This window comes from Heliangelus exortis, chromosome 1 (genome assembly GCF_036169615.1).
Source record: "Heliangelus exortis chromosome 1, bHelExo1.hap1, whole genome shotgun sequence".
Classification (NCBI taxonomy): domain Eukaryota; kingdom Metazoa; phylum Chordata; class Aves; order Apodiformes; family Trochilidae; genus Heliangelus; species Heliangelus exortis.
The window spans coordinates 75,336,919-75,360,074 of record NC_092422.1 but is presented as its reverse complement, the minus strand read 5'-3'; the positions used below and the strand labels follow the sequence as shown (position 1 = coordinate 75,360,074).

Sequence of the window (23,156 nt, the reverse complement as noted above, 5' to 3'; positions counted from 1 at the left end):
AATTCATATCTTAAAGGCAGCAGCCTCTTTTCCTTCTCCTAACACTCTGCTTTACACTTTGCACAATTTCTGCACTGACTGGAACAGGAGTCCTGTGGAGCAAGTAGTTTATCATACAATTAAACCCTAAAACATGTTCACAAAGGGGGGCCAAAGTGCAGCAGCTTTGCAAAGAGCAAACCCACAGAAGGCTTTTGATAATTTTAAATTTCTGCAAGCACGTATTCTTTGTATGACTGAACTTGAAATTCTTCTGTAAGATCTGAAAGATTTCTCTCTCTGAGACCCACATAGAACATCCCCATGTAAATTCAGTGGGAAAGCTCACGGGCTAAAAACTCAGAAGTTTCTCAACTACTTTGTTAGTTTGGAGCCTAACTGAGAACCAGCAAAAGCATTAGTACTTAGCACATACTCTTTCCCCTATTTTTCTTGCCTAAACCTCCTACACTCCTGAGAGTACAGAACCTCCTAAGCTTTTAATTCCCTCATTGCTTTTGCACAGGAATCTGTTGGCTTAGTAGACTTACAACAACCACTTTGTTAAGCACGAGAAGCAAGATAACAAGGGAAAGTCCTACTCCTGATGCTCCCCATCCCTCCAGTCGCATCTCCTAAAGATCGCTCTACCGGCCTGCTGCTGCTTGGCTAGAGCCTTGCCACAGAAAGTATCAACAACTTGGGATGCTTCAGATTTTATTTTACAGGAGGAAGTTAACTTATTTGCTACATTATTGCTACATTTCTTCTCTTGAAATCTTTAAACTGTGGCTTAGTTTTATTTTACTGTTGAAACTAGGCCTTCAGTCAGAAAGTGGTCATGGTTTTTTCTACGGGTGTGAATACTTAACATAAATTTAGATGGCATTTCATCACTGGCTTTGGGGGTAGGCTGAGAGGAGGAAAACATGGAAGAAGGGTTGAGGTATGATGGTGCTTTTTTTTTTTTTCCTTGCCTGACAAGTTCCTTAGACTTGTGTATGGGCAGAGCAGAAATGAGTTTTACATCTGTGTTGCTGCATGACACAACCTCCACGTAACCAAAGCACCACACACACCTCCATCCATGACCTGCTCCACACTGCAGGCTCACAGCTCAGAGAGCAAACAGTTTTGGTTTTCTTTCTCCCTCGGCTTCTTAGCCACACCAGCTGAGAAAATTGTTCTATAATACAAGTAAAAGGCATTTTTCAACCTCAAGAAAAATAGTTCTGAGCAGAAAAAAAAAAAAAAAAAAAAGCTTGACACTATACTACAAGCACTTTTTCTTCTGAAAACAAATCAGTGTATACATATTTTTAAACAATTTCTATCTGGCTCAGATTTTACAGAAAATGTTATGCCATGGTTAAATTATTTAAAATAATTTATGCTATTTTAGTTCTGAATTAAAACAACTTTCCTGCTCTAACAAATAACAAGAAAATTAAATGCAACTCTATACAGTAAAAAAATTCTTAAAATATTTGGAAAAAAAGTATTAAAGTATTTTCTCAGTATGTATGGCAGGTACAAGAAAGAATGAACTCACTACAATTTCAAAACCATGGCTGGGATTGATGACACCATTATGAATCTTTGTGCCATTTGTACCCTACTAGCACAAAGAGAGGTATTTACCACTTGCAGATAAAATAACAGCTTTGAAAATTGTATGCATGTGGTTTCAGGTCATCTTGACATACATACAAAATTAGGGTGATTTCAGTTCTTCCAAAAGAACACAAACTGTACTATCATTCAGTCTCAAACAATGGGGGATACCTATATATCTATGATTTATTGGTATTTTCCTATGCAAACAATCATGGAAAAACCGTGACAACCTAAGACATTCCATTAAACAGTAAAAGCATGCAAAGTGCCACAAAAATAATTAATAGGTGCTCCCAAACTGTTCATATTATTATTATTTTTAACAGAAAAATCACTGATCTCATGAAAGCTATGCTCCTTTAGTAATCTATTGGTTTAGCTAGGCATTTAGCTTTTCCAGACTGAGAAATATGGAAAACTTTTTGTTCACAATGAACAACTCATGCAAAAAACAATCCAATTAAACTACAGTTTGTAATGGAGTATTTTTGTATTCTGTACCTTTCTTTTCAGTGTTACAATATTTGGGCACCATACCCTAGGCTCTCATTGTTTTGAAATCCCTCAGAATTGCTTTCATAATTCTCAAAACACATAAAACCTTTGTCTTCAGACTTTAGTGTCAAAAGGAATGAACTCAGACTGAAAAAATACAGAAGCTTTTGTCCTTTTAAATAAGAAATTATAGTGATGTACATAATTATACCTATTGCACATGAAGACTACAAATTTAATTTGTATTGCATAAGAATAACAGATTTATTTATTTTTTCCAGCTTACTAAAAAAAGCTGGAGGCATTTCCACAGAGTATTAGACTTAAAAGTCTTGACACTCCACACAGGAAATTAATTTTCTACAAAAACTTTGGGAAGGATTCCATTTAGATTCCTGTGCAAAATATTTACAGTCTGCTTAGGTCCAACTCTACAACACAGCGCACAGACCGGAGCACAGTCCATACAAAAAAAACCCAACACATTGGACAATTTGATGTTTAATGAAACTTTGAGAATGTAAGTCCCAGAGGAGCAGAATGGAAGGTAACAAAAAAACAGTTTAAGAGTTTAACATTTTTCCTAAGTCTCCTCATTAAGCAATCCATAATGATTTTTTTTTTTCATGGCAAGTGCTGGTCTGTAGGTCTTGATAGACACGCAAGATGGCAACCCTCCAACTTATCCTGCCCCCATGAGCTTCATTTATGGCTTGTTTTCCATGGGATGAACAAGAAAACATTTCCTACTCAACAAGACATCTACTGTTAATTCATTCCCTTACAGAGGGATCAGGGTTTTGGGGTTTCTGCATGTTGGGTTTTCTTAACAGAATGATGCCAATAGTTCCAATGAGGGTCCTGTGAAAACTGGCCTCTGATACCAGCCCTTCTTTTCTGGTCCACAACCAAGACTGGTTTCAGGGGCAAAAAGCATACATGACCAAAACAGGAAGGCACTAGTAGCAGGAACCATGTTTTTAAAACAAGAATTAAATTAAATATATAAATAAATAAATAAATAAAAACCAAACCCCTTGACAAACACATCATGCAACCCAATGCACCATTTCAAAGCATCTGTTATAATCGAAATGTCAAGCCTTCCTTGGAAAGTATGATGGTTTTGTGACCATCAAAATCTTCATGAACTCTTTATGGATTAGCCATTTGGAGTGAGGGGATGGTCTCGGGGCACACAAAGACTCAGGACACAAATCACTGATGGATGGTAAAGACTCTGTAGTCAGAAGGTGCATTTTGGTTTCCTTGGGGGTTGCAGTTCCTGGCACTGTCCAGGCACACAGCAGACCTGTGACAGGGCTGCACAAACCCAGTTCCCCAGCACCACCATTCCACAAGGCCTTTGAAAACATACTGGTATGCTCAAAGCCCAAAAGAAAGCTGCAGTGAAATTCCCTCTTCTCTGAACAGTGCCTATATGTTTTTTATTGTTATGCCTGATATAACCATTTGTACCATTATCTATCTTATTACCAAAGTATACCTCAAGTTTCACAGAAGGAAAATTTTTTGTACTTTCATTTTTCCAAGGCTCGCCACAGAAATGTCCAAATGTGCAAATGAGAGTTTGAAACATTCAGCTAAGAGGAGGCACGATAATAGTTGGCTTAAAAAGGAAGAGGAATAATCTTTTCTTATCCTCTGTAGACAGTCCATAAATAACTTAAAAGACTTAAAAAACAAATTTCTTAAATCCAAAGATAAGGCAGCAGTAGAACACACTGCCTATAAAAAGTGGAATTATCACCAGGGATTAACAAATTGCTCATGAATAACACAAAAAAGTGATTTAGCTGAGGACAGGAGAGGGTGTCTAGGGATGGTCTGAGGACCTTTTCAAGCCTATAAATAATCCAGCCTCCTACAAAGATGAGGCTGATATATGATATCACACAGCACCAAATCCTCTCCCTAATACTTTTCAAAGCCCACTTCCTTTGGTGTCCATTTGGTTCGAAAGAAGGGGAGAGGTGCCAGAGAAATGCATATCCCAGCCTCGGATTTTCACAGGTCTCACCAGTATGGCAGATGCAGCTCAGCCCTTTCTCTGTCCTGGCTCAGCCATCAAGCAGAACTAGAGAGGGCAGTGGATGCTTTTGAACCAGTCAATGGTTGTGCTACCAGTGGCCCATGAAAAGTGCTACAGAGCACTCATGCTGCCATGTGCCTTTCACCTATGAAAAAGGCAGTGTGCAAGGCAGGGACAGCACAGCAGGATGACTCTAGGATGAAAACCCTAATTCCTGTTGTAAAGGAAGAGACCCTGTCCACCTGTCCCTATTTCAGTTGCTGTTTCATGAAGAAACTACAGAAACATCATTTATTTTGAGTGGCACCTGACACCTCCAAAAACCTCAGATATGCTTTTGCTTATCATCCTTTACTTCACTTCCTGGCAAACCTTGAAAAGTAAAAATTGCACCCAAAGTCCTGTCTCAGTGTGCAGCCTCTCTTACTGATGATCAAACCCTCTGCCTCTTGTATATTAAAGGGATGCACCATCACTCCTGACTGGTCTTCCTCTCCACCAGTTTTCTCTCCCTGAAAGCAGCAGAACCAGTTAAGGAAGCAAAGAGCAGAGAAATGTCCAGACCTAGTTCACTGGAGTAAAGCTGTACATGGCTCTCTGCTTGGGTCCTGAGCAGAAGCTTAGCCCTGGTGTTTTCAGAACATGCACGATGATTGCTCTAGACTCAACACCCAAAAGGTTCCCAGTAAACTGGGCAAACTGGTTACACACAAGCATACAGGATTTCACAGCTTTCCAAGAGAGCAACAACCTGTCCTTCACAGTGTCTTTGACTAATGTTTTTATATGTTATGAAAAATTGCAGCAATGTGTTAATCTTAAACAAAAGCATCTGTATTGAGCAATATTTCTCAAAAACCTAGGTAAGAATGTGAATAATAACGTCTCATTTCAGAAATTATTTTCCTTTGAAACAGTCTTTCAAGCAAACCCTGCCACAAATATTTTGTGTAGCTTAAGACCTTAAACTCGTTTACAGAATGAAAAGGTACAAGGTCAAGCAAAGTTTGGCTCACAATTACATACTGTTAAATATTTTTTCCAAGATCTAGTATTGGCAGAAATGAATCTGCAATGAGATGAATAGTGGTGTTTGTTATTTTTAAATTCCACTGGAAACAGTTGTGCAGTTTTTCTACAAGAAAGTATTTTCCTGCAATATTTATACTTAAACATAGTGTAATGAAAGTTAGAAAATGAGGCCTATTTTCCTTCCAGATTGAAAAAAAACCAAACAGCAGAGACACAGTAAGAAATTAAGGCAAGGCTATTACTCAATTTTTTCTCATAATAAAAAACCACTGAATTTTGTAGAGAGAAGTGTACAGAAAAACCTGTAAATGCTTTCAGAAGGTGATACGAGCCTCTTAATTAAGAATGGAATAGAAAGGGAGATAATTAACGAGATACATCCAAGGCAAAAAAAATATTTAGTGTTAAGACATAACCTGTATGTCAAAGAGAATCAGGCAGGTGGCCCCTCCTGTGCAACCAGCACAACAAGGGGAGTTCCTGTGCCACAAGCAATGAAACATCCTGAGGGGACACCACTGCTAAATGGTCTGGACTTGTTAGACCTGGCTGGAGGAACTAAAGCCTCCTTTCACAAATGAGCAAATGGCAATAAAGCCGAGTATTTAATTTAGAAGCAGCTATCAATTGCAACATGCTGAGCTGGCACATTGAAAGTGAGGAGGTTCACTTGGTTGCTGTGCCAAGCATAATCCACCTGACCATCTGAATCCCCAACATGAGATGAGATGTCACTTGGGGGCACAGAGAATCAGAGCCTAAGTACAATTAATTAAAAAAATATTTTAAATAAATAAATAAATAAAAGGAATGGGCATGTTCTTTCTAGCTTGGGCAAAGTTAAGCCACAAAAGCTTGAAACTCTAAGAGAAAATACTGGCACAAAAGGAGTAAAAATAGTGCTGGCACAGCATCTTCAGCTTCCCAGTGAGTTTATAGGACAGAGAGACAAACAGCTCCTATAGCCCAATAGTGATCAAATTTAAGCTGCAGGTACACAGGTGAAAGATGCCTTATAAAAAAAGCAGCATGAGTAAGGGTGTATGCAAACAAATACAATGCATGGCAAGCCCTTAGGGGACTACATTAAACCTCTCAATGGCCATGGCAAATGAGAATCCATTTCCAACACATCAATGTTGAAGAACTTGCATTTTTCTCAGTGCCAGAAACCAGGAAGGCAATAGCATTCAGCTCTAGTTTCAAGGAAATTTTCTCACAGCAATACATTTTTGCAAGACTTAAAATTAAAAAAAAAAAAAAAAAAAAAAAAAAGCCCTAAGTAAAGCTGACAAAAAGAGCAAGAACACATCCCTTCCATTTCTCTTCCCACTATTTATTTATTTCCTGGCAGATGCAGAGAAGTGCTGAACCAGCAGCTCTCTTGGCTGGTGGAAGTCGCCAGCTGGAACCAAAGGGAACAAAAAGCAGCGCAGGTGGAGCTGCGTGGGAAGAGATGGGGGGGAGGGAGAGAAGGGCAGAGGGGCACAAAAATAGGGAAACAGAGCAGATACAGAGAGATTCGCCTCCCCTTTTCACTCCTCTTCAATATCATGGGAACTTTAAAAAAGTTATTCTACATCCATTTTCTATCTCATGCCCTCATGCCCACACCACTGTTTATTTGTTTCTCATAAGAAGTTGCCTCCGAGCAGCAGAAGCCAACAAATCCCAACTTTCTCTGCACCTTTGTCTAGAGGTGACTTTCCCCTACTTATTCTTTAATGTTTAACACAAGCTGAGTTCACGCTGAGCCCTTTCCCTCAGCAGGAAAATGAAGTGTTTTCTTTTAGCAAATGGCATGGATTTTTCATGTAACTCCTAGGAACTCTCCAAAATCTCTCAATTTTCTGTTAAATTTTGTTGAAATAGTTAATGGATTCAGAAGTTATTACTGGGCTGAATTAACAGCATCATCGCACAAGCCTCATTTCTTTTGAAATTCAGGCCAAAAAAGCTCTAAACCCATGACATGGGAAATTGGCAAATTTTGGGTTACATTAAGAAAGATGCAGTGGAATAAGCAGCAATAAAGGAGATCATCTCATTTTTGTGCTCATTTTTGAGCCGAAGCCATGCAGCTATCTATAAGAAATATCAAGACTTTCCAGGCATATAAGCTTGTGATTAGCCATATAATGAAAACAAAAAGACCATTACTTGCTAGGTCATTCCCAGCAGGAGATGAAACCTTGTGTTGCATAAAGAGCAGAGCAGCACATTAAACAAGCCCTCTGATGGAGAACCAGAGGAAAGATACTTTTCCTCTAGTGTACATCACACATTCAGAAACTCAAACATGGCTTCAGCCATTTGATCATCTAATGGTTAATGAGACTGATGGGTGTTCACAGAGCAATATAACTAGCTTTCACATTCTGTGTGAAATCTTGGTAATAAATGAACTACTGATGCCACAAAGGGCTAAACTGAGCGCTTTTATTGCAAGCAAATGAGCGCTTCTAGCATTACACTTGTAGCCTTTTCTTGTGGTCTGTCAAGGAGAACTGCTAACCCAGAGAGCAAAAAATATCCTAACAAGGTATAAAAAGCATGGAGATGCAGACTTCTAACAGAAGAGAAATAGCAGCAGCAAAGCAAAAGGCACATTCTACATTTCATGGGACTGAAAAGTCGTATTAGGTTAAAACTTTTCAAGCATAAACTTTAGGACGTGGCTCACTATGACAATGTCATTCAGCTTGTGATTCAAACCCAGCTTTCTTTGGAACTACACAACTCCTGTTTCATCATAAAACCACAGCCCCAGCCATCTTACAGCAATGGTGAGCTGGTTTTGAAATGGCTTAATGAAAAGAAAATGGCTGTACAGTGTGGCTTGCAAGACGTGTTGTCTCACAATAGCTATTGGGAAGCAAAGCAAAATTTCAAGTATTTAGAGCTAGTCCAAATAATTTCACTGCTCCAAAGTTCTTGCCTTTGCTCTGCAGAGTCACACAGATATCATGCCACTCAACAAGACAGTGCTGTGGAAACTGCAGAAATACTGTTCAGGGCAAATGCCAATTTGATCATAGGATGGTCCAGCCATTATTTGCTTAAGGCACCTCACATTGCCACAATTCTCCATATGGACAGGAATTAGGAACACAGAAAATTAAGACAGTGGTATTCATCCACTTCTTTAAATGTATTTTACATCTACAGCCCTTGACACGTGGCTGCTCTTCATCAAAAAGTCAATCATTCTGAAGTTTAACTTACCTTGAGTGACCATGTCACTAAAAGGACCACCCAAGTACTACTGTGCCCATGTCAGTATTAACTTGCTTGTCACTAATATTTGCACTTAGGTATTGCCAAATAATTTTAACTATATAGTGGGGGGGGGTTAGCAGAAAATAAAAATTTTTCACAAACTTATCCTCTACTTTTGCCCTTTTGGGTATTTACCCTACTCAGAGATGTTTAAGACCTGTCCTTCAGTATCTGAACAGAAAACCTTCACTCCAAATTCAGAATGCCCTATTTTGCTGCAAGGCTTAAATTCAGTAGTTATATACTAAAATAAAGTGCTAGACTTAAAACTTTACCTCTTGCACAATTCCCTGAAAACAAATATATTCATGCCAAATAATGCAGTCTAAAACCAGCTAATGAGTATCTTCTATGGAAAATTATTCCTTTGGAGAACATCCTCCACAAAGACAGTACTGATATTAGATGAAAATAAGATATATAATTACTACAATACAGCTCGGGGGCTGGGGCAAAGAGAGAGAGAAGGAAAATAAGGGACTGATAACTCGATATAAACAATAAAGAATTATTTTCCTGCTGACATCAGAATTGTCCAGTACTGCTTTCTCTTGTCCTGACACAATATTTGTTCTGGCCAGTGAACCCAGAGCCTGTCACACTGTGAGGTACCAGGAGCTGCAACATCGTCACACCCAGGCTCCTCATCCCAGCTCCTTCCTCTCAAAACATGTTTTGACAGGCAGGACTTCACAGCTTGTATTTTATAAGTATACTACATCTCCAGAATGATAATTTAGTACATACTGTTACAGTGATGCACCTCCATCACATACCAGGTGGAGAAAACAGAAAGATGAAGCTCTCTCCGTTTATAATTTTGGCAGCATCGCATGAGAAACTCAACATCAAACCAGGTGAGATTTTGGTTCTGTAAATTTTTGTTTGATTGATCTGAGGTGGTTTATTAGCTTTGGGGTTGGGTGTTTTTCCTATTGATTGGCTTTTCACAAGACCATTCAAGGACTCTGTAGGAAGCTTGACACACCGGCGTAATTTTAAACCTAGGTTCTCTTTTGAGAGGTTACCAGACTCTAGCCTGTTTCACCTTCTATCTGCAGCAGAAATTCATATTTATAACCTGCTCATCACCATGGTGCCTAAAGAATCTAATAAAAACCAGAAACAAGCAGCTTCCTGGTTCCTGGCTTTTATCACTCAACAACAGAGAACGGCAGTTAACAACATAATTAGGATTTATGTATTTTTTGCCTTCTGATCTTCTCTCAATCCAGATACCCCCCAATACACTGGCCACAAGGCTGACTCACATTTCTCCAGTCTCCTTCAAAACCACTACTTGCAATGTGAGCTACTGCTGTCCTTCTTCTACTACATCTCCAGCTCCCTCATCTTCAGGTAAGATCTCCATTTGTCTTACACACCTAAAATGGGAAACTAGTTTCAGCCCATCTGCTCGTTATGCTTCCTGTCAGAACCATGAGGGATTCCAAATACTTTCCAGAAGGACAAAAAGCTGCTTGGAGTCATGAACATCACAGTTACCAAACCCAGAAAGGAATCCAGGCAGTAACCCTGAGGTCAGACCACAATGACCTACAGAAATATAGGTCATTATCACTTTGGAATAGCCTTGTATACAGTTTCTTCCTTTTACACTGTTTAAGAAGGGAATTACTGTACTTTGGGTCGAAAGGAAAATTTTCAGGAGCCCTTTTTACAATTAACACTGTATTCAGATTTTACAAAAGAGAAGAATAGACAGCTGGGATGCACAGGACACGTCCACATAGCTAAATAGAAGAACATTTCAAGCAGCTACAATCATCCAGGTCTTCTACAATTTCCAACAATGATAGAAAAACTCGTTCTTTAGAGATCTGAACATTTGCTTCACTCTTCTGAGAGAAAGAATTAATTATGGACAACTCTATGTGACAGATCTGACACTCGGTGTTTCCCAGTCCTCCCAAAAGCAGTGAGCAGAAAGGACTTCAAGTTGCTAATACGTGGGAAGCAATGAACACCACATGTGTAAACCCTGACAAATCCTCCCCAGCTAGATGAAAGCCACCAGATCTAGTTATCTTGAACTAGACTAACTGAAAAAAAATGCACAAACACAAGTTTCCTACAGACTTCTCTCTCATTTCCAAGATATTTTTTTTCTAAGATGAGCTTATTTCTTTTCTTACTTCAACAGTTACTGTGATATGATTTTATAGACTGGCTACTCAACCTATTTTATCACATTTGGAGTGTTTCCCAAGCCCATTTCCCTAGCCCTTACAAAATACAGCAGGGACTTTAAAAGGCAATGCAGCAAACACCCAAAACATTACCCTCCACAGCTGCACAGTTATTGTAATCAATTTCACAAACCAAGACATTTCTTTTGTTGAGAGTTGTGGATTGTTTTTGTAAGACTGAAGAGTGGTCAAAAGACTTAAACAGAAGTGTACTCTTGTAGCTAACACCAACACATTTGGTGCACGCAGAGGATCCTTCCTGCCTTTTCTTGATCTTATACCCCATTTACCTCTAGTTTCAATCAACTCATCACTCGGAAAAGCAGCTTAATTTCTTTTTCTCTTCCACACCACTAAACAAAACCCTAAAATTATCACCATTTCACCCAACATGCTTGCACCTTATGTGTTGAAATGCGTCATTCAGCCAGTGAGAACCTACTTGGTGGTGTCTAAACCAAGCATTCGTCCTCAATTTGACTACAGAGCACAGGACTTCAAAACAGCAACTTCAGAGTCAAAGACAACATCTTCTCCAGTGCCCATGCCGAGTGCACCAGCATTCTATCACACATTTAATATCACAACTTGTAATTGCATTTCCATCTGTATGTAGTAAAGGAAAGGCAGCCAATGTCTATGAAAATAAAGCTGTTCTTAGACAGGCTGCAATTATTCAAAGAGGAAGGAAAGGGCAAAAAAAATGAGATAAATTCATAAATCACACTGTTGAGTTGGTTTTGCCTCCCTCCCCATTTATTTTTACTTTTGGCATTTGAAACCTTGAAGTATGTCACCTTTTACTGTTCCATGCTATTACTGTTGGTAACAAAATAATTTTGAGTATATCTATTAGCCCATAGCTCTCATCCTGTTTTGCAAACTATTAGTCATACTGCTTCATTCTGAAAGACCATCATCTTGCCTTCCATAGGACACCATTATAGAAATTATGCCAGAAGTAAATCATGAATGAAATGTGAAATGCTACCTATGCCAAAACCGAGGTAATGTTTCTGGGTGCAGAAAGGAAGACGCAGAAGAAAGGATTTTCTTTTTTAAAGTTAATTAATTTCAAAAGTTCATGCCAAAAGCACTTGAAATTAATAATAATAGTAACAATAATAATGTTACAGACATTTGCTACTGAAAGTAGGATTCAGCTTCATGACTCATACTGTACTGAGCAAACAGCCACCATGGGCCATGTTCAGACAGCTTAAATTCAAGCTCAGTCACGTGTTTCCTATGAGCTGACCCAAATTTTCCACCAAGCCAGTGGAAATCACAAGGTCCGAATACAGTGCTTCAAGTATGGCCCTGCCCAAAGGAGCAGCTCCCCTCTACCTCCTGCCAGAGAAGAGAACACACCAAGGGGGGGAGATTACAGGACGATGCAGATGCATGGGTAAGATACCAAAAGAATGATTTGCAGGTTTTTTTGGACACCTGTCACCCAGTCCAAACACAACTGGCAGCACAAAGCATCTTAACCTCCTCAAAGTTTGCAAGGAAGATTCATGGAAGAAATAAGTTTTTCAAAACATAACTCTGAAGAGATCACAGAAAGATTTCAATGGAAGGGACCTTAAAGATCACCTGGTTCCAACCCCCCTGCATGGGCAGGGACACCTCCCACCAGACCAGGTTGCTCAAGGCTCCATCCAGCCTGGCCTTGAACACTGCCAGGGAGGGGGCAGCCACAACTTCCCTGGGCAACCTGTGCCAGTGTCTCACCACCCTCTCAGGGAAGAATTTCTGATCTAAACCTACCCTCCTGCTGTTATCTCTCATCCTATCACTACATGCTCTTGTAAAAAGTCCTCCCCAGCTTTCCTGTAGGCTCTCTGCTGGTACTGGACTGCTGCTACAAAGTCTAAGATGCTTATTTTATTTTTTGTTTGTAATGGAACTATTAAGTTCTTTTTCTAGATACAGATCCACCTCATCAGTCATCACCAAAATGAGATTTTAATTTTTTTCAAATTTATTTTTTTTTCAAATAAATATGGTGATAACACATATTTAAGCTTGATATACACCTTAATTTTTATTTTGCAAGAAATTTGCTCCATTATCATCTTCAATATGAGATGCGTCTAATTATGTAGGCACGATATATGTAAAGTTAAATCTAGATGAAAGCTGGAATTTATTTAAAAGGACGCAGACCATCTTCATCTGCTAGAAAACAAAACCTACACATTTCTTATGTATACAAACATTTAGAAGATTATAACAACAGTTTTTTTACCAAAGTCTTTAAAAGAAAAACAAATGTAAGTTGCAGTTAGTGATTTAGCTGATTATTTCTGCTCCCTGTGTGCTACCAGATGACAGAATGAATGGATCTTGTCCCTCCACATCCTGCCACCTTGCCTTCATATCTAAACTACAGAGGAAAAAGAAAATAAAATAACACTTTCCAACAGTGTTCTCAATTTTTTGTAGCGGTCACTAAATAATGCTCCTGAACACACTGGAAAAAGAAAATATTCCCTCTGTTCAGGAAGAGGGGATTACTATTTGTCCACAGTTGGTTTCCTACTATAGCAATCATTTCTAGTTAATTATCCACTAACTCAGCTGTTCAATCATCTGACTGTCTTCAAAAGTTGAACTAGCACATCTTGCTCATTAATGTTTTATTTTACCATATTGTGGGTATGTTTAGACATTAATGCATCAAAGAACCTTGCTTTACAAATATTATATCAAACGTACTTTCATAAAATTTTAAATTTAAATAAGTTATTTATCCTCATTTCTTGTCACAGAAATGCTTGTTCCACCTTTCATGAATTTAGCTCGGCTAAGTTCTTCAGCTCAGTGAAATTCATGTGTTCAGATTTTATACCAACCCTCTATTGCAGGGGGGGGTCTGTGCTAGAATCCCCCCCTGAAGTGGTGGGGGAATTCTGTGTGATACCTGTCCTTTGCAAAACAGATTGTGGAAGACATCAATCAATCTGTATATTAAAATCACAATACAGTATACTGTTGTAGATACATGCACAACTTAAAAAAAACCTCAGCTGCTTGGTGAATCTGGTGTATCTATATAAGCACCATGACAAACCACTTATTTAAATAAAAATAAAAAATATTCTTCATCATTACTGCTTCATACTGCAGCAGTCTCACATGACAAAAGCTATTCATTTTCATCCCAATGGATCCTTTTCCTCTATCCCTCCTGTAGAGTTATTTTAAATCACTGGCATAGCAAAGCATTATTTTATTGGAAAATAAACTAATTAATTCATACTTGGTGGTAATGAGGGCTAATTACTGAAGGCTTCGGGCCTTGAACAGGCTAATTTTGACTACCCTGCTGAATATCTGTGACAAGCAGACCTAGGAGTCTCTGGTTTTACAGACTGATTTAAAATGCACCTGGCAAGGAACAGTTTCTACAAATTTTCTAGTCTGTATCTCAGTGTCGAGACTCCCAAAATTACTGATCTCTCAAGTAGTAACTACTAAACAATAGTTTAAAAAAGAAACAATAGTTTAAAGATGTACTAGGATCTCTGTTTTTTAATGGACTATATCATCAAGATCACTTCAAATGAAGCTTTATACCCTTTACTTCGGTATAGTTTAGAATTTATAATTAATAGTCATGTTTTTCACATCTGGATTTTGCACTTCCCTACTTTCATAAACACAAGTTTGCTTGTGACTCTAGAATGACAGTGACAGCTTGGGGGCTGCATCCAGAATCACTGACAGCAAAACATCAGCTGTCCTTTCCTCTTCTTGCTGTGCAGTTTACATGATGCTGTACCCACCTTCTCTTTCTTCCTAACGCAAAGGTGTCAATAGCATGTAGTTTCTTCATGTGTACTCTAACCTAACATCACTTTTTTTGATGGACGTACTGTTAGTCAGGCAGCTAAATCACATTTCCTGCACAGTAAAATGCCAAATTTTTATAAGGGCCACAATAGAGTAAATTTCATCTTTTACAAAGTAACAGCAAGTCCAAATTTTCCTCACTCAAAACGTTTCTATTTTAATTGCGACAGTTCTTACTCTTCTTTTTTTTGGTTGTTTGAGGCAGGCAGTTAATCCCACCCCAGCTATCATGCAGGTACTAATTTACTCTTATGGAATGAAAAAAACACTGGCCTTTTTCCAAAGAAATATCAACTCTAGCTTTTTTTTTTTTTTTTTAATCTATTCGCACTGCTGCTTTTTGAACACAAAAATACAGTTAAACTCTAGAATTGTAACTATAGAGACAAGGCATGATAAACACAAATTAACTCACAAAGCCTGTGGAAGAAAAGCAAGATCGTCGGTCTGTATTTCCTATTCACTCAGAGCTGGAAGAAGAGTCCCAGCTAAAAAAAATGCAACTTCTGTGTAGCTCCAGCATCATACAATTAGTACTTGTCATCCCTGGAGCTCAAAATAACGCAGTGTGTTCATTTGCAGAGGAAGGAATACATTTTCTTAAGAAAATTTAATCTCTGTGCTGATAGTGCGAGTCCACAAGCAAGATTAAGGTTTATAAAAGTGGGAATTAAAAGATATCATCAGACAACCAGGTAAGAACCAAATAAGTCAGAAAATAATGAAAGAAGCATTTCAATGCAAATATTGAATACAAGCCTGCTACCTAATTTCTTAAGACAAAATCTTCAGGGACCACAGTAATTAAAACCAACAAACAGTGAAACTAGCACAAAGTGCCTATCCTTTGTTGGTCAGCAGCTGATATGTCTATAAAGCAGTATTTTATCTGAAATCCAGGCAGGCACCAGTCTATTGGTACTTGACACACGTAACAGATGCACTTTGGTGGTCCTGGACTCAAAGAGCAGAGGCTGTATTTACTGATAGCCAGTTTCAAAATGGAATCATGACTGAGTTAGCACATACTCTTGGGGTCATGGTGATTTTTTTTTTTTTCTCCTTTTCTGGGGGGAGCAAGGGGGGGAGGGGGGGGTGTGACAGTTGGATACAGAGATCTTAGAGGTCATTTCCAACCATAATTCCATGATTCTGCAATAGCCCAAAGTAAGCAAACCAGCCATGACCAACACACATTGCCCACCCGTTAGTGGGGATTATTGACATTCTAACACACTCAGCGAGCACAATCAAACAGATTCCTCCATGGAAAAAGCCAAAACCCGCAGAGAGAGTTTGCCTTTGTGGACACATGAACCTACTACTCTTGAAGGCCATCAGCTGTGCCTTCTGCCCCGAGGCACAGTCACTTCTCTCTTCCTCCCAACTGCTACCTCTGCCTGCCTTCTCCCCTCCTAGGAGGTGTTGCCTATTTTGATCTATGTAACAAAGCACACTGTGGGACAGCCTTTGCATCAGCAATATTTTTTGTGGCCTCAGTGAGTTCAAAACATTTCTTCCCCTCAGGATAATTTTTTTTTTTTTCTTCGCACAAATCCAGTTCTTTTTTTTCCCTTTATTAGGAGCCAAAGCATAGGGAACACCATTTTCAACTTGAACAACATGGGTAAATATAAATCTGGCTGATGCTGCTCTGTTTCTTCTATTTCTGGCAGTCTCCATAACTGCATGGCGCGTGACTAGTCTGCTCCTTCCTCCTTTGACATAAACGTTGTAAAAAATAAAAACAAATTTATCTTGGATCTCTCATGCAAGAGATTATAGGCATTTTACAGTTACTTTCAGAGCCCCTGGTGAAAGACTTGCCACTTGTTCAAGTCTAAATAAAATCTTAATGGTTCTGCCTTTAACCACACTATATGGCTAGTGACAGACTTGGTATACAAGGGAGGTATGATTATACAGTTCACAAAAAGCACACTATTCTGCCCCTGTTGTTCCTCCTCCATCCTGTGAAGTGTCTGACATTTTTAATTTCAGTACAAACTTCAAGCATTTTTCCAGAACTGCAGTATTTCTCACTGATTGCATCCTTCAGTCTCTTCTTTAAGGAAAGTTACACAGGTACCACCTCTGCTGCATCCTATTGCCCAGCAGAATAGCTGGCTTTAATGAGCCTGGGTGTAATGAATGTGTTCAATCACTTCATTCTTCACAAGACCTCGGGTGCACACCCTCTGCTCCCACCAACACGGCTGCTCTTGGATTTTATCCATTTATTCCAGTATTTCCTCTTCTGGCACAGACTCTCACGTTCCCTACCTGCTCTCTGTTACCTAGCCTCTTTCACCTAAATAACCTCTCAGATGCTGCCAGCTAACATTAAACCAAACAAAACCTTGCCTGTTTGGGAAAACACATCACTGCTTTTCCCACAGGAACTGCCACATTTGACAGCAGTCTTCCAGCCAGGATGCACCCACATGATCTTTGTCTGGACAGCAAACCCAGCCATTAGAGTTAAAGAAGGTAGAAGGATATCCTGTGATGCTTGTGAGCAGCTTTCTAAACAACAAAAAAATCTCAAGCAAGAACTATATAGGGAAGGGCTTCTTCTTTCTCATAGATTTACCCCACTTATTACAGAAGAACAAATCATTGAAGACAGCAGCACAGGTTCAAGGCTTTGCCTTGGCACCGAATGCCACTTGCAGATGCAAACTGATCCATAAAACCACTCCTCGATGAATACCTTGAGAATAAAAAAAAACCTGTAAACTGCACATCATTTACAAAACCATCCTCTTGTTATAGCCCTGGGAACAGTGCTGAGTACCTTCTAGACTGTGCAGGCTCTGCTTAGTAGGAAGTCGGGATGAGTTTCCAACTCTAATCTCCCCACTTCTGACACTGCAAAACTCAGCATGACTCAGTGAGTCAGAATGGATGCCTACATATTAGCACTTAAGTGTGACAGATGGAGGTTTTAAAAAGCATTAAAAAAAAAAAAAAAAAAAAAAAAAAAAAAAAGAGAAAGAAAACTTTATGGTCAACAGCTACTTCAAAGAAAACATGTTATCTTAACCCAAACAAGCTGCCCCTGCCTAGTATCAGTGTCCCCTGTAGCAGAAAGAGGGGCACTTATACCACAAACCTCTGTGCCTTGTTCCTATAACAGGTAGAATGGTAGAGCTTTTTAAACAGAAACTATTAAACTGCATTTTTGCAGAATGATAAAAGATATACCAGCCAACTACTTCAATCAATGTTGTGAGGTTTTGCCCTATCAGAACATCTGCATTTGCAATTATTATTTTATTTTTAATTAAAAAAAAAAAAAACCCACATCACATTAATTCATTTTTTTCTTAAGTTCTGGTAAATGTTAGTAAGAATACTTGGACAGTGGGTGGGTTTTGAGAACAGGCACTCTAATCGTAGAGCAGAATGCCACTGTAATTAGTGCCATATAAACAAGAGGGGGAGGGCAAGAAGGAAGAAGAAAAACAGCCCCAGATCCCACAGGCCTTATTATCCGAATATTCCTGAAGCCAATTACAGGCTTGTTTGCCAGTAACATTCTCCTCACAGTACAAATATACCTGGAAGTAATCTAAAATAGTGGAAAACAACAAGAACATTAAAAAAAAACCAAACAGGCTTTAGTCACACATTACAATCAAAATTATTCCCAAAACAACTATAATAATATGATAATAAATTTCACTTAAATAATAGGGTAAGGAACTACCCAGCAAAAATAAGAGGGTTTTTTCTATACTTCTTTGGAAAATTACGTGACTAATACTAAAGCCACACAAATTAACTAACAGGGCTTTAAAATCTTCTTAAATATGCCTTATTTGAAATTAAATACCCTCTTCTTCCTCTCTGGTGCTAAATCTTACAAGAAATCTCTTATTTTCACCACTCAATTCACCTCCAAGACCAAGGCCACGGTCTGCCTCAAAATGAAGCAGTGCTACAGTACTCCATAACATTTTTGTGCACATCTGGTAAACAGTAAGTAAGTAAGTGAGGAAAACCACCCTTGGCATATCATCATTTTGATTCAGAATAACCCATGTAATACGAATTTATAAAAGTCATTATGACTCTCAGGCATTGCCCAGGTATGAGTATACTTCAGCTCAGTTTCAACTTGACATTTTTCTGCTTGATAAAGACAGACTTCTGAAGACAACAGTTCCTCAGCTCTTGTAAATAAAAATAAAATAAAAAGACAGGATAACCCTACCTCTGTTTATTTTGCTGCCAGAACTATTATGCAACTACAGTGCATTACTCAAATTACTAATCCACAGGTGGAAGAGACCACAAGTCCAGCTCTTCCCTGTGGAAGCTGGATGGCACCAGCCTTTTCACACCCTGACCAAGCTCCTCAAAATTTGGGAGAATTTTGCCAGGGTAGCCTCAGTTGGTGTCCTGTCCTGGGGCTCTGCTGCTCCAGAGGTGGGAGAGGTGGAGAGAGCCTCTTAGTTCCTATCTTAAAAGTATTTGCTCTCAAGAACCGATATATAAATACCACAGAGACATTTCACCTTCAGGTTATTTTTTTTTTTCATCAAATCAACACTTGAGGGGAAAAAAAAACAAACAAAAAACCACAAACAAAAAATAACCAAAAAACAAAAAATACCACTAAAAAAACCCCAAAACAAAACCACAAAATAACAGAACAGGAATTACACGTGCCGCATGTCCTTTACAGATCTGCCAGCACAGATGCCTACATGGTAGTGGGGGGGGCCCTTTTGGGGAAGTTGCTGACATTACCGATCTGACCCGGCAGACCGCAGGCAGACGCCAAAGGGGCTGCGCGTCCCCTCACGCTCAGCCCGGTCCCTCTGTGTCAGGGCACAGAACAAACAGAACGTCGCCTCTCCCTAACACGCAAAACACCTGGAAAAGAGGCACAAACGCGACCGCTGAGCACCGGCACTACCAGCAGCTTCTCTGAAGAAAAGAACACGGACACAAAGCAGCCCCGGACACCGCCGTCCACGCCGCCGCGCTGCCGTGCGGAGTCCAGCCCGGTTCCAGCGGCGCCGGTTTTGGCGCCGGCAAACGCGCTGCTCCCGAACCGCTCTTAGCCCCGAACCCCCGGTGCCCAGGCCGGGCGGGGAAGGGGTGCCGGGACACCGGCCCGCCGCGCAGCCCCTAACTTTCTGGTCGGGGGAAGAACCAGCTCCTCTCCCGCAGTACCGAGGCAGCGGGTCCCCTGTCACCCAACACCCCGCCACACACCCAAACCCCGCAACTTCGGGGCGAACCGGCCGCCCCCCGACCCACCTGGTGCAACGTGTCCGGGGGCAGCTGAGAGGCCCGGAACAGCTCGCCCACGCTGCTGCCCCCGGCGGCCGCCTCGGGGGGTGGGCAGCACCGCGAGAAGAGCTCGGAGTAGCGCTGCTGCTCGCTCTCGCTCAGCGGCAGGACCAGACCCCCGGTGCCAGTACCGGCACCGGTGCTGGCAGAAGCTGCGGTGGTGGCGGCTGCAGACCCCCCCGCCGGCCCCTGCTCCATAGCGGGGCGGTGCAGGCAGAGCCGTGGCGGGGCAGCGGGTGCCGGGCCGCCGGGGATGGGGGGAGCAGGGGGGCTGGAGGGGGAGGAGAGCGGAGGTGTGGCGGGGGGCGGTGCCGCGCTGCGGAGGGGAAGGTGCAGTCCCCGCCCCTCGCCCGGTGCGGCCGCAGCCGCGCTGGCTCCGCAGTGCCGCGGCAGCAGCCTCCGCCACCTCCCCTCACCCCCCCGCCCCGGCACGGCCCCGCCTCTACCCACCCATCCAACCACCCCCCACTCCTCTCCGCACCACACAGCCCCGTGTCCAAACCCCGACGACTCCGGCTTCCCCCCGGTGGAGGCATCCCCTCACGGTACCCCCCTACGCCCATGTTCGTCCTAGCCTGACGACTTTTTTATTTCTTATTTTTCCTTTTTTTTTTTTTTTTTTTTTTTTATTTTGGTTGGTTTAGTTTTAATCTGAAGTGCCGCGTGTGTCGCCGGCCGCGGGATTTGGACGCTACGTTGGGGCAGAGCATCACCGTGCCAAGGGGCAGACCCAGGGGCTAGGTCCCGAGAGGGGTTTTGGTATCGCTGCTTTGGCGACTGCGCTCACAAAGCTCATCAGAAGTCGTTTTTCTCCCCAGACGGGGTGGGCCCTCATCAGTAGCATTCCCAAAAGTTCCTCTTTATTGCTCCTCTGCCAGCAGCAAACGCTGAAAATTTTACCCTTACAAGTCGAGCAACTCCTTAAAACTCAAGGGAGGTCATGACCTAAAGTGGGCTGGGAACACCCCAGTGAAGAGGGTGTTGGTGGGTCTCACACTGCTTTTCAGGGCCTTTCTTCTTCAGGGTATTTCAAAAAATAGGGTACTCAACCTGAAGGTGATGCTTGTGGACACTGATGACCAGAAGAGCAAAGAGCTCTTCTGAGACACCACCTGGCCCAGGAGAAACCAGATGGCCCACTATACATTTGCAGTCCTGCACCATTAGCCACAGCTGGCTAGCATAGCCACCTTCCTAAACACAGAACATTCAGGAAGCCAATATAATTTGTTTTTTATCTGCTTGTTTACTATTGATTCTGGCAAAATACAAAAGGCAATTGTAATATTCTTACATAAATGTTTTTACAGGAAAATATTAGGTTAGGTTTACACTTCAGTTGAGTTTGCTATCAGTTTAATTTATGGTCTGTAAAGCCAAAAAAATAATTTGCTAGCTCGTCACCTGTGTCCTTGTTAACCAAGGCCTGTTGTCTCTTTTTAAAATCTTTTCAAAACTTTTTCGTCCTCTCCATGCCATGCTTCCTTCTCACCTACACAAAACATGCAAATCTTTAATTCCTCTAAGCCAAAATCAAGATCTCTGCCTAACTCTTCAATGTGTGGAACGCTGAACTGGTTGATAATACATTTACTGGTAGATAAATCCTTCAGGATCATCAAGTTCATCCAGAATGAATGGTTTGGGTTTGAAGGGAACTTAGAGTTCATGTGTTTCTAACCTTCCTGCATGGGCAAGGGCACCCTTCACTAGACCAGGCTGCTCATAGCCCATCCAACCTGGCATCACTGTTGCCAGGATGGTGGCAGCCACAACTTCTACAAGTTATGTTTAAGAATGGAATGTTATGGAGAAATCTTTGTTCCTTTAGGGATAGTGGGTTGTCATGGTCTTCTTTCATTTTGAAGTGCATTTTTTGGAAGGAGGGCAGGTATATTTCAGAAACTGAAAAAAGTGGCAAAGACCTGAAGTAGCTCAGTAAAATGCTGAGAGTCCTCTTGAGAAGACTCTGCAGAGCAGAGAGAGAGTGACCCCAAAACTGCTAGGTTCTTCACCTGGAGAGTCCTAAAATGTCATTTGACCTTACCTATATCTTCAGTCAGGTGCAAGATACTTGTCAGAGGACATGGTACCAGCCATGTGAGGATGACTCAGGGCTTTACCCAAGTATTGCCATATTTAATATATGAAAATAAAGCAATTATCTTCAAACTACCTTATGGAGGAACAGCTGTCTTGCAGCTGAGCTTAAGCAAGAAAGATGTTATGTTGGCAAGCAAAGGAAAATACTGTTGACAATTTATATTAATTGTGCCTTTTCCAATGCCTGAAGATGCTCACTGATAACTGACCAGCTCAGTATTTGCAATGCTAATGTCTCATCATAACAAATACTCCCTCTCCAACACCCCAGCAGACAGTTTGACCTTTACTGATGTGTCAGCCTAGCTTTTTAAGTATTTCTAAGGTGGATTGTGGCAGGAAGAAACACCCACTGTCCCAGAACACAATAGTTTGTCTTACCAGCCACACCTTTTACTGCAAACAAACACAGCTGCTTTTTTTTCCTTTGCTGGCTGTTGTTTTTTTTTTCCTTTAGACAATTTTCTCTTCTTCCTTGACCTATAACACTTGCATTCCTCTCTCCATATGTCTCACTGTCATCAGAAATGACAGAGTGGCTATGTTCAAAAGCAGTCTGCCCTGGTATTATAATCTCCAACCTTCACTGAAGAAGTTGAACTTCCACAGGCTGAGGAAGGCAGAGGACCCCATCCCTCTCATCTCAGCAAAAGGCATTAGGTGTGAGCTGATCACACCTGACAGGGGAATACAGGGGGTGTTCAGGTGTCTGCCTGCCACCTCTGGATTGCAGGCATCCTTTAGCACTTATCAGTGCTTACCACACTGACTTACTCTGCCAAACCCAATACTTACAGGGAGTAAGTAATCCACCTTGGGTGCCAGAGACACCTTCAGTATAATCCAGTGTGCCTCAGTTTCCTCACTGTGCAATGGCATTGGTGGTTCTTGCATGCTTTAAAGTTCTTGTGAGGGTACAATAGTTCAGGCTGAGAAGCACTTCATGGTACCAGAAGCCACAGGAATATCATAGGAAGAGGGTTTCAACCTTCCTGTTTATGGGGAAGTTGTGATGTCATGACAGGTTATAAAACATTTCTATAACTGAGAAACACCACATACCAACAAATCAAAGCAATTCAAGTATTTATTGTTTGCTGGAAAAAAATAACATCAGTAAAGTAAACTGGTTTGAAATCTGACTTATCAAAGTTTGGTTTAGATCTGTGTGTGGTCCTCCTTTCCTCCTCCTCTCCCCACCCAAATAATAATGCAGTGAC

At 41.0% G+C, this 23,156-nt stretch overlaps 1 protein-coding gene across 4 annotated transcripts in view; it reads right to left on the bottom strand.

Moving 5' to 3' along the window:
* Positions 1-20,247, bottom strand: part of REPS2 (RALBP1 associated Eps domain containing 2) — a 96,972-nt gene extending 76,725 nt beyond the window's left edge. For 3 of the 4 annotated variants that reach the window (XM_071748994.1, XM_071748985.1, XM_071748977.1), the window contains exon 1: positions 19,801-20,247. In XM_071748994.1, coding sequence (XP_071605095.1) covers positions 19,801-20,031 — 231 coding nt within the window. In that variant the 5' untranslated portion in view covers positions 20,032-20,247. The remainder of the gene's footprint in view (positions 1-19,800) is intronic. The other variant, XM_071748968.1, reaches the window with a different exon arrangement.
* Between the last annotated feature and the right edge of the window lie 2,909 nt (positions 20,248-23,156).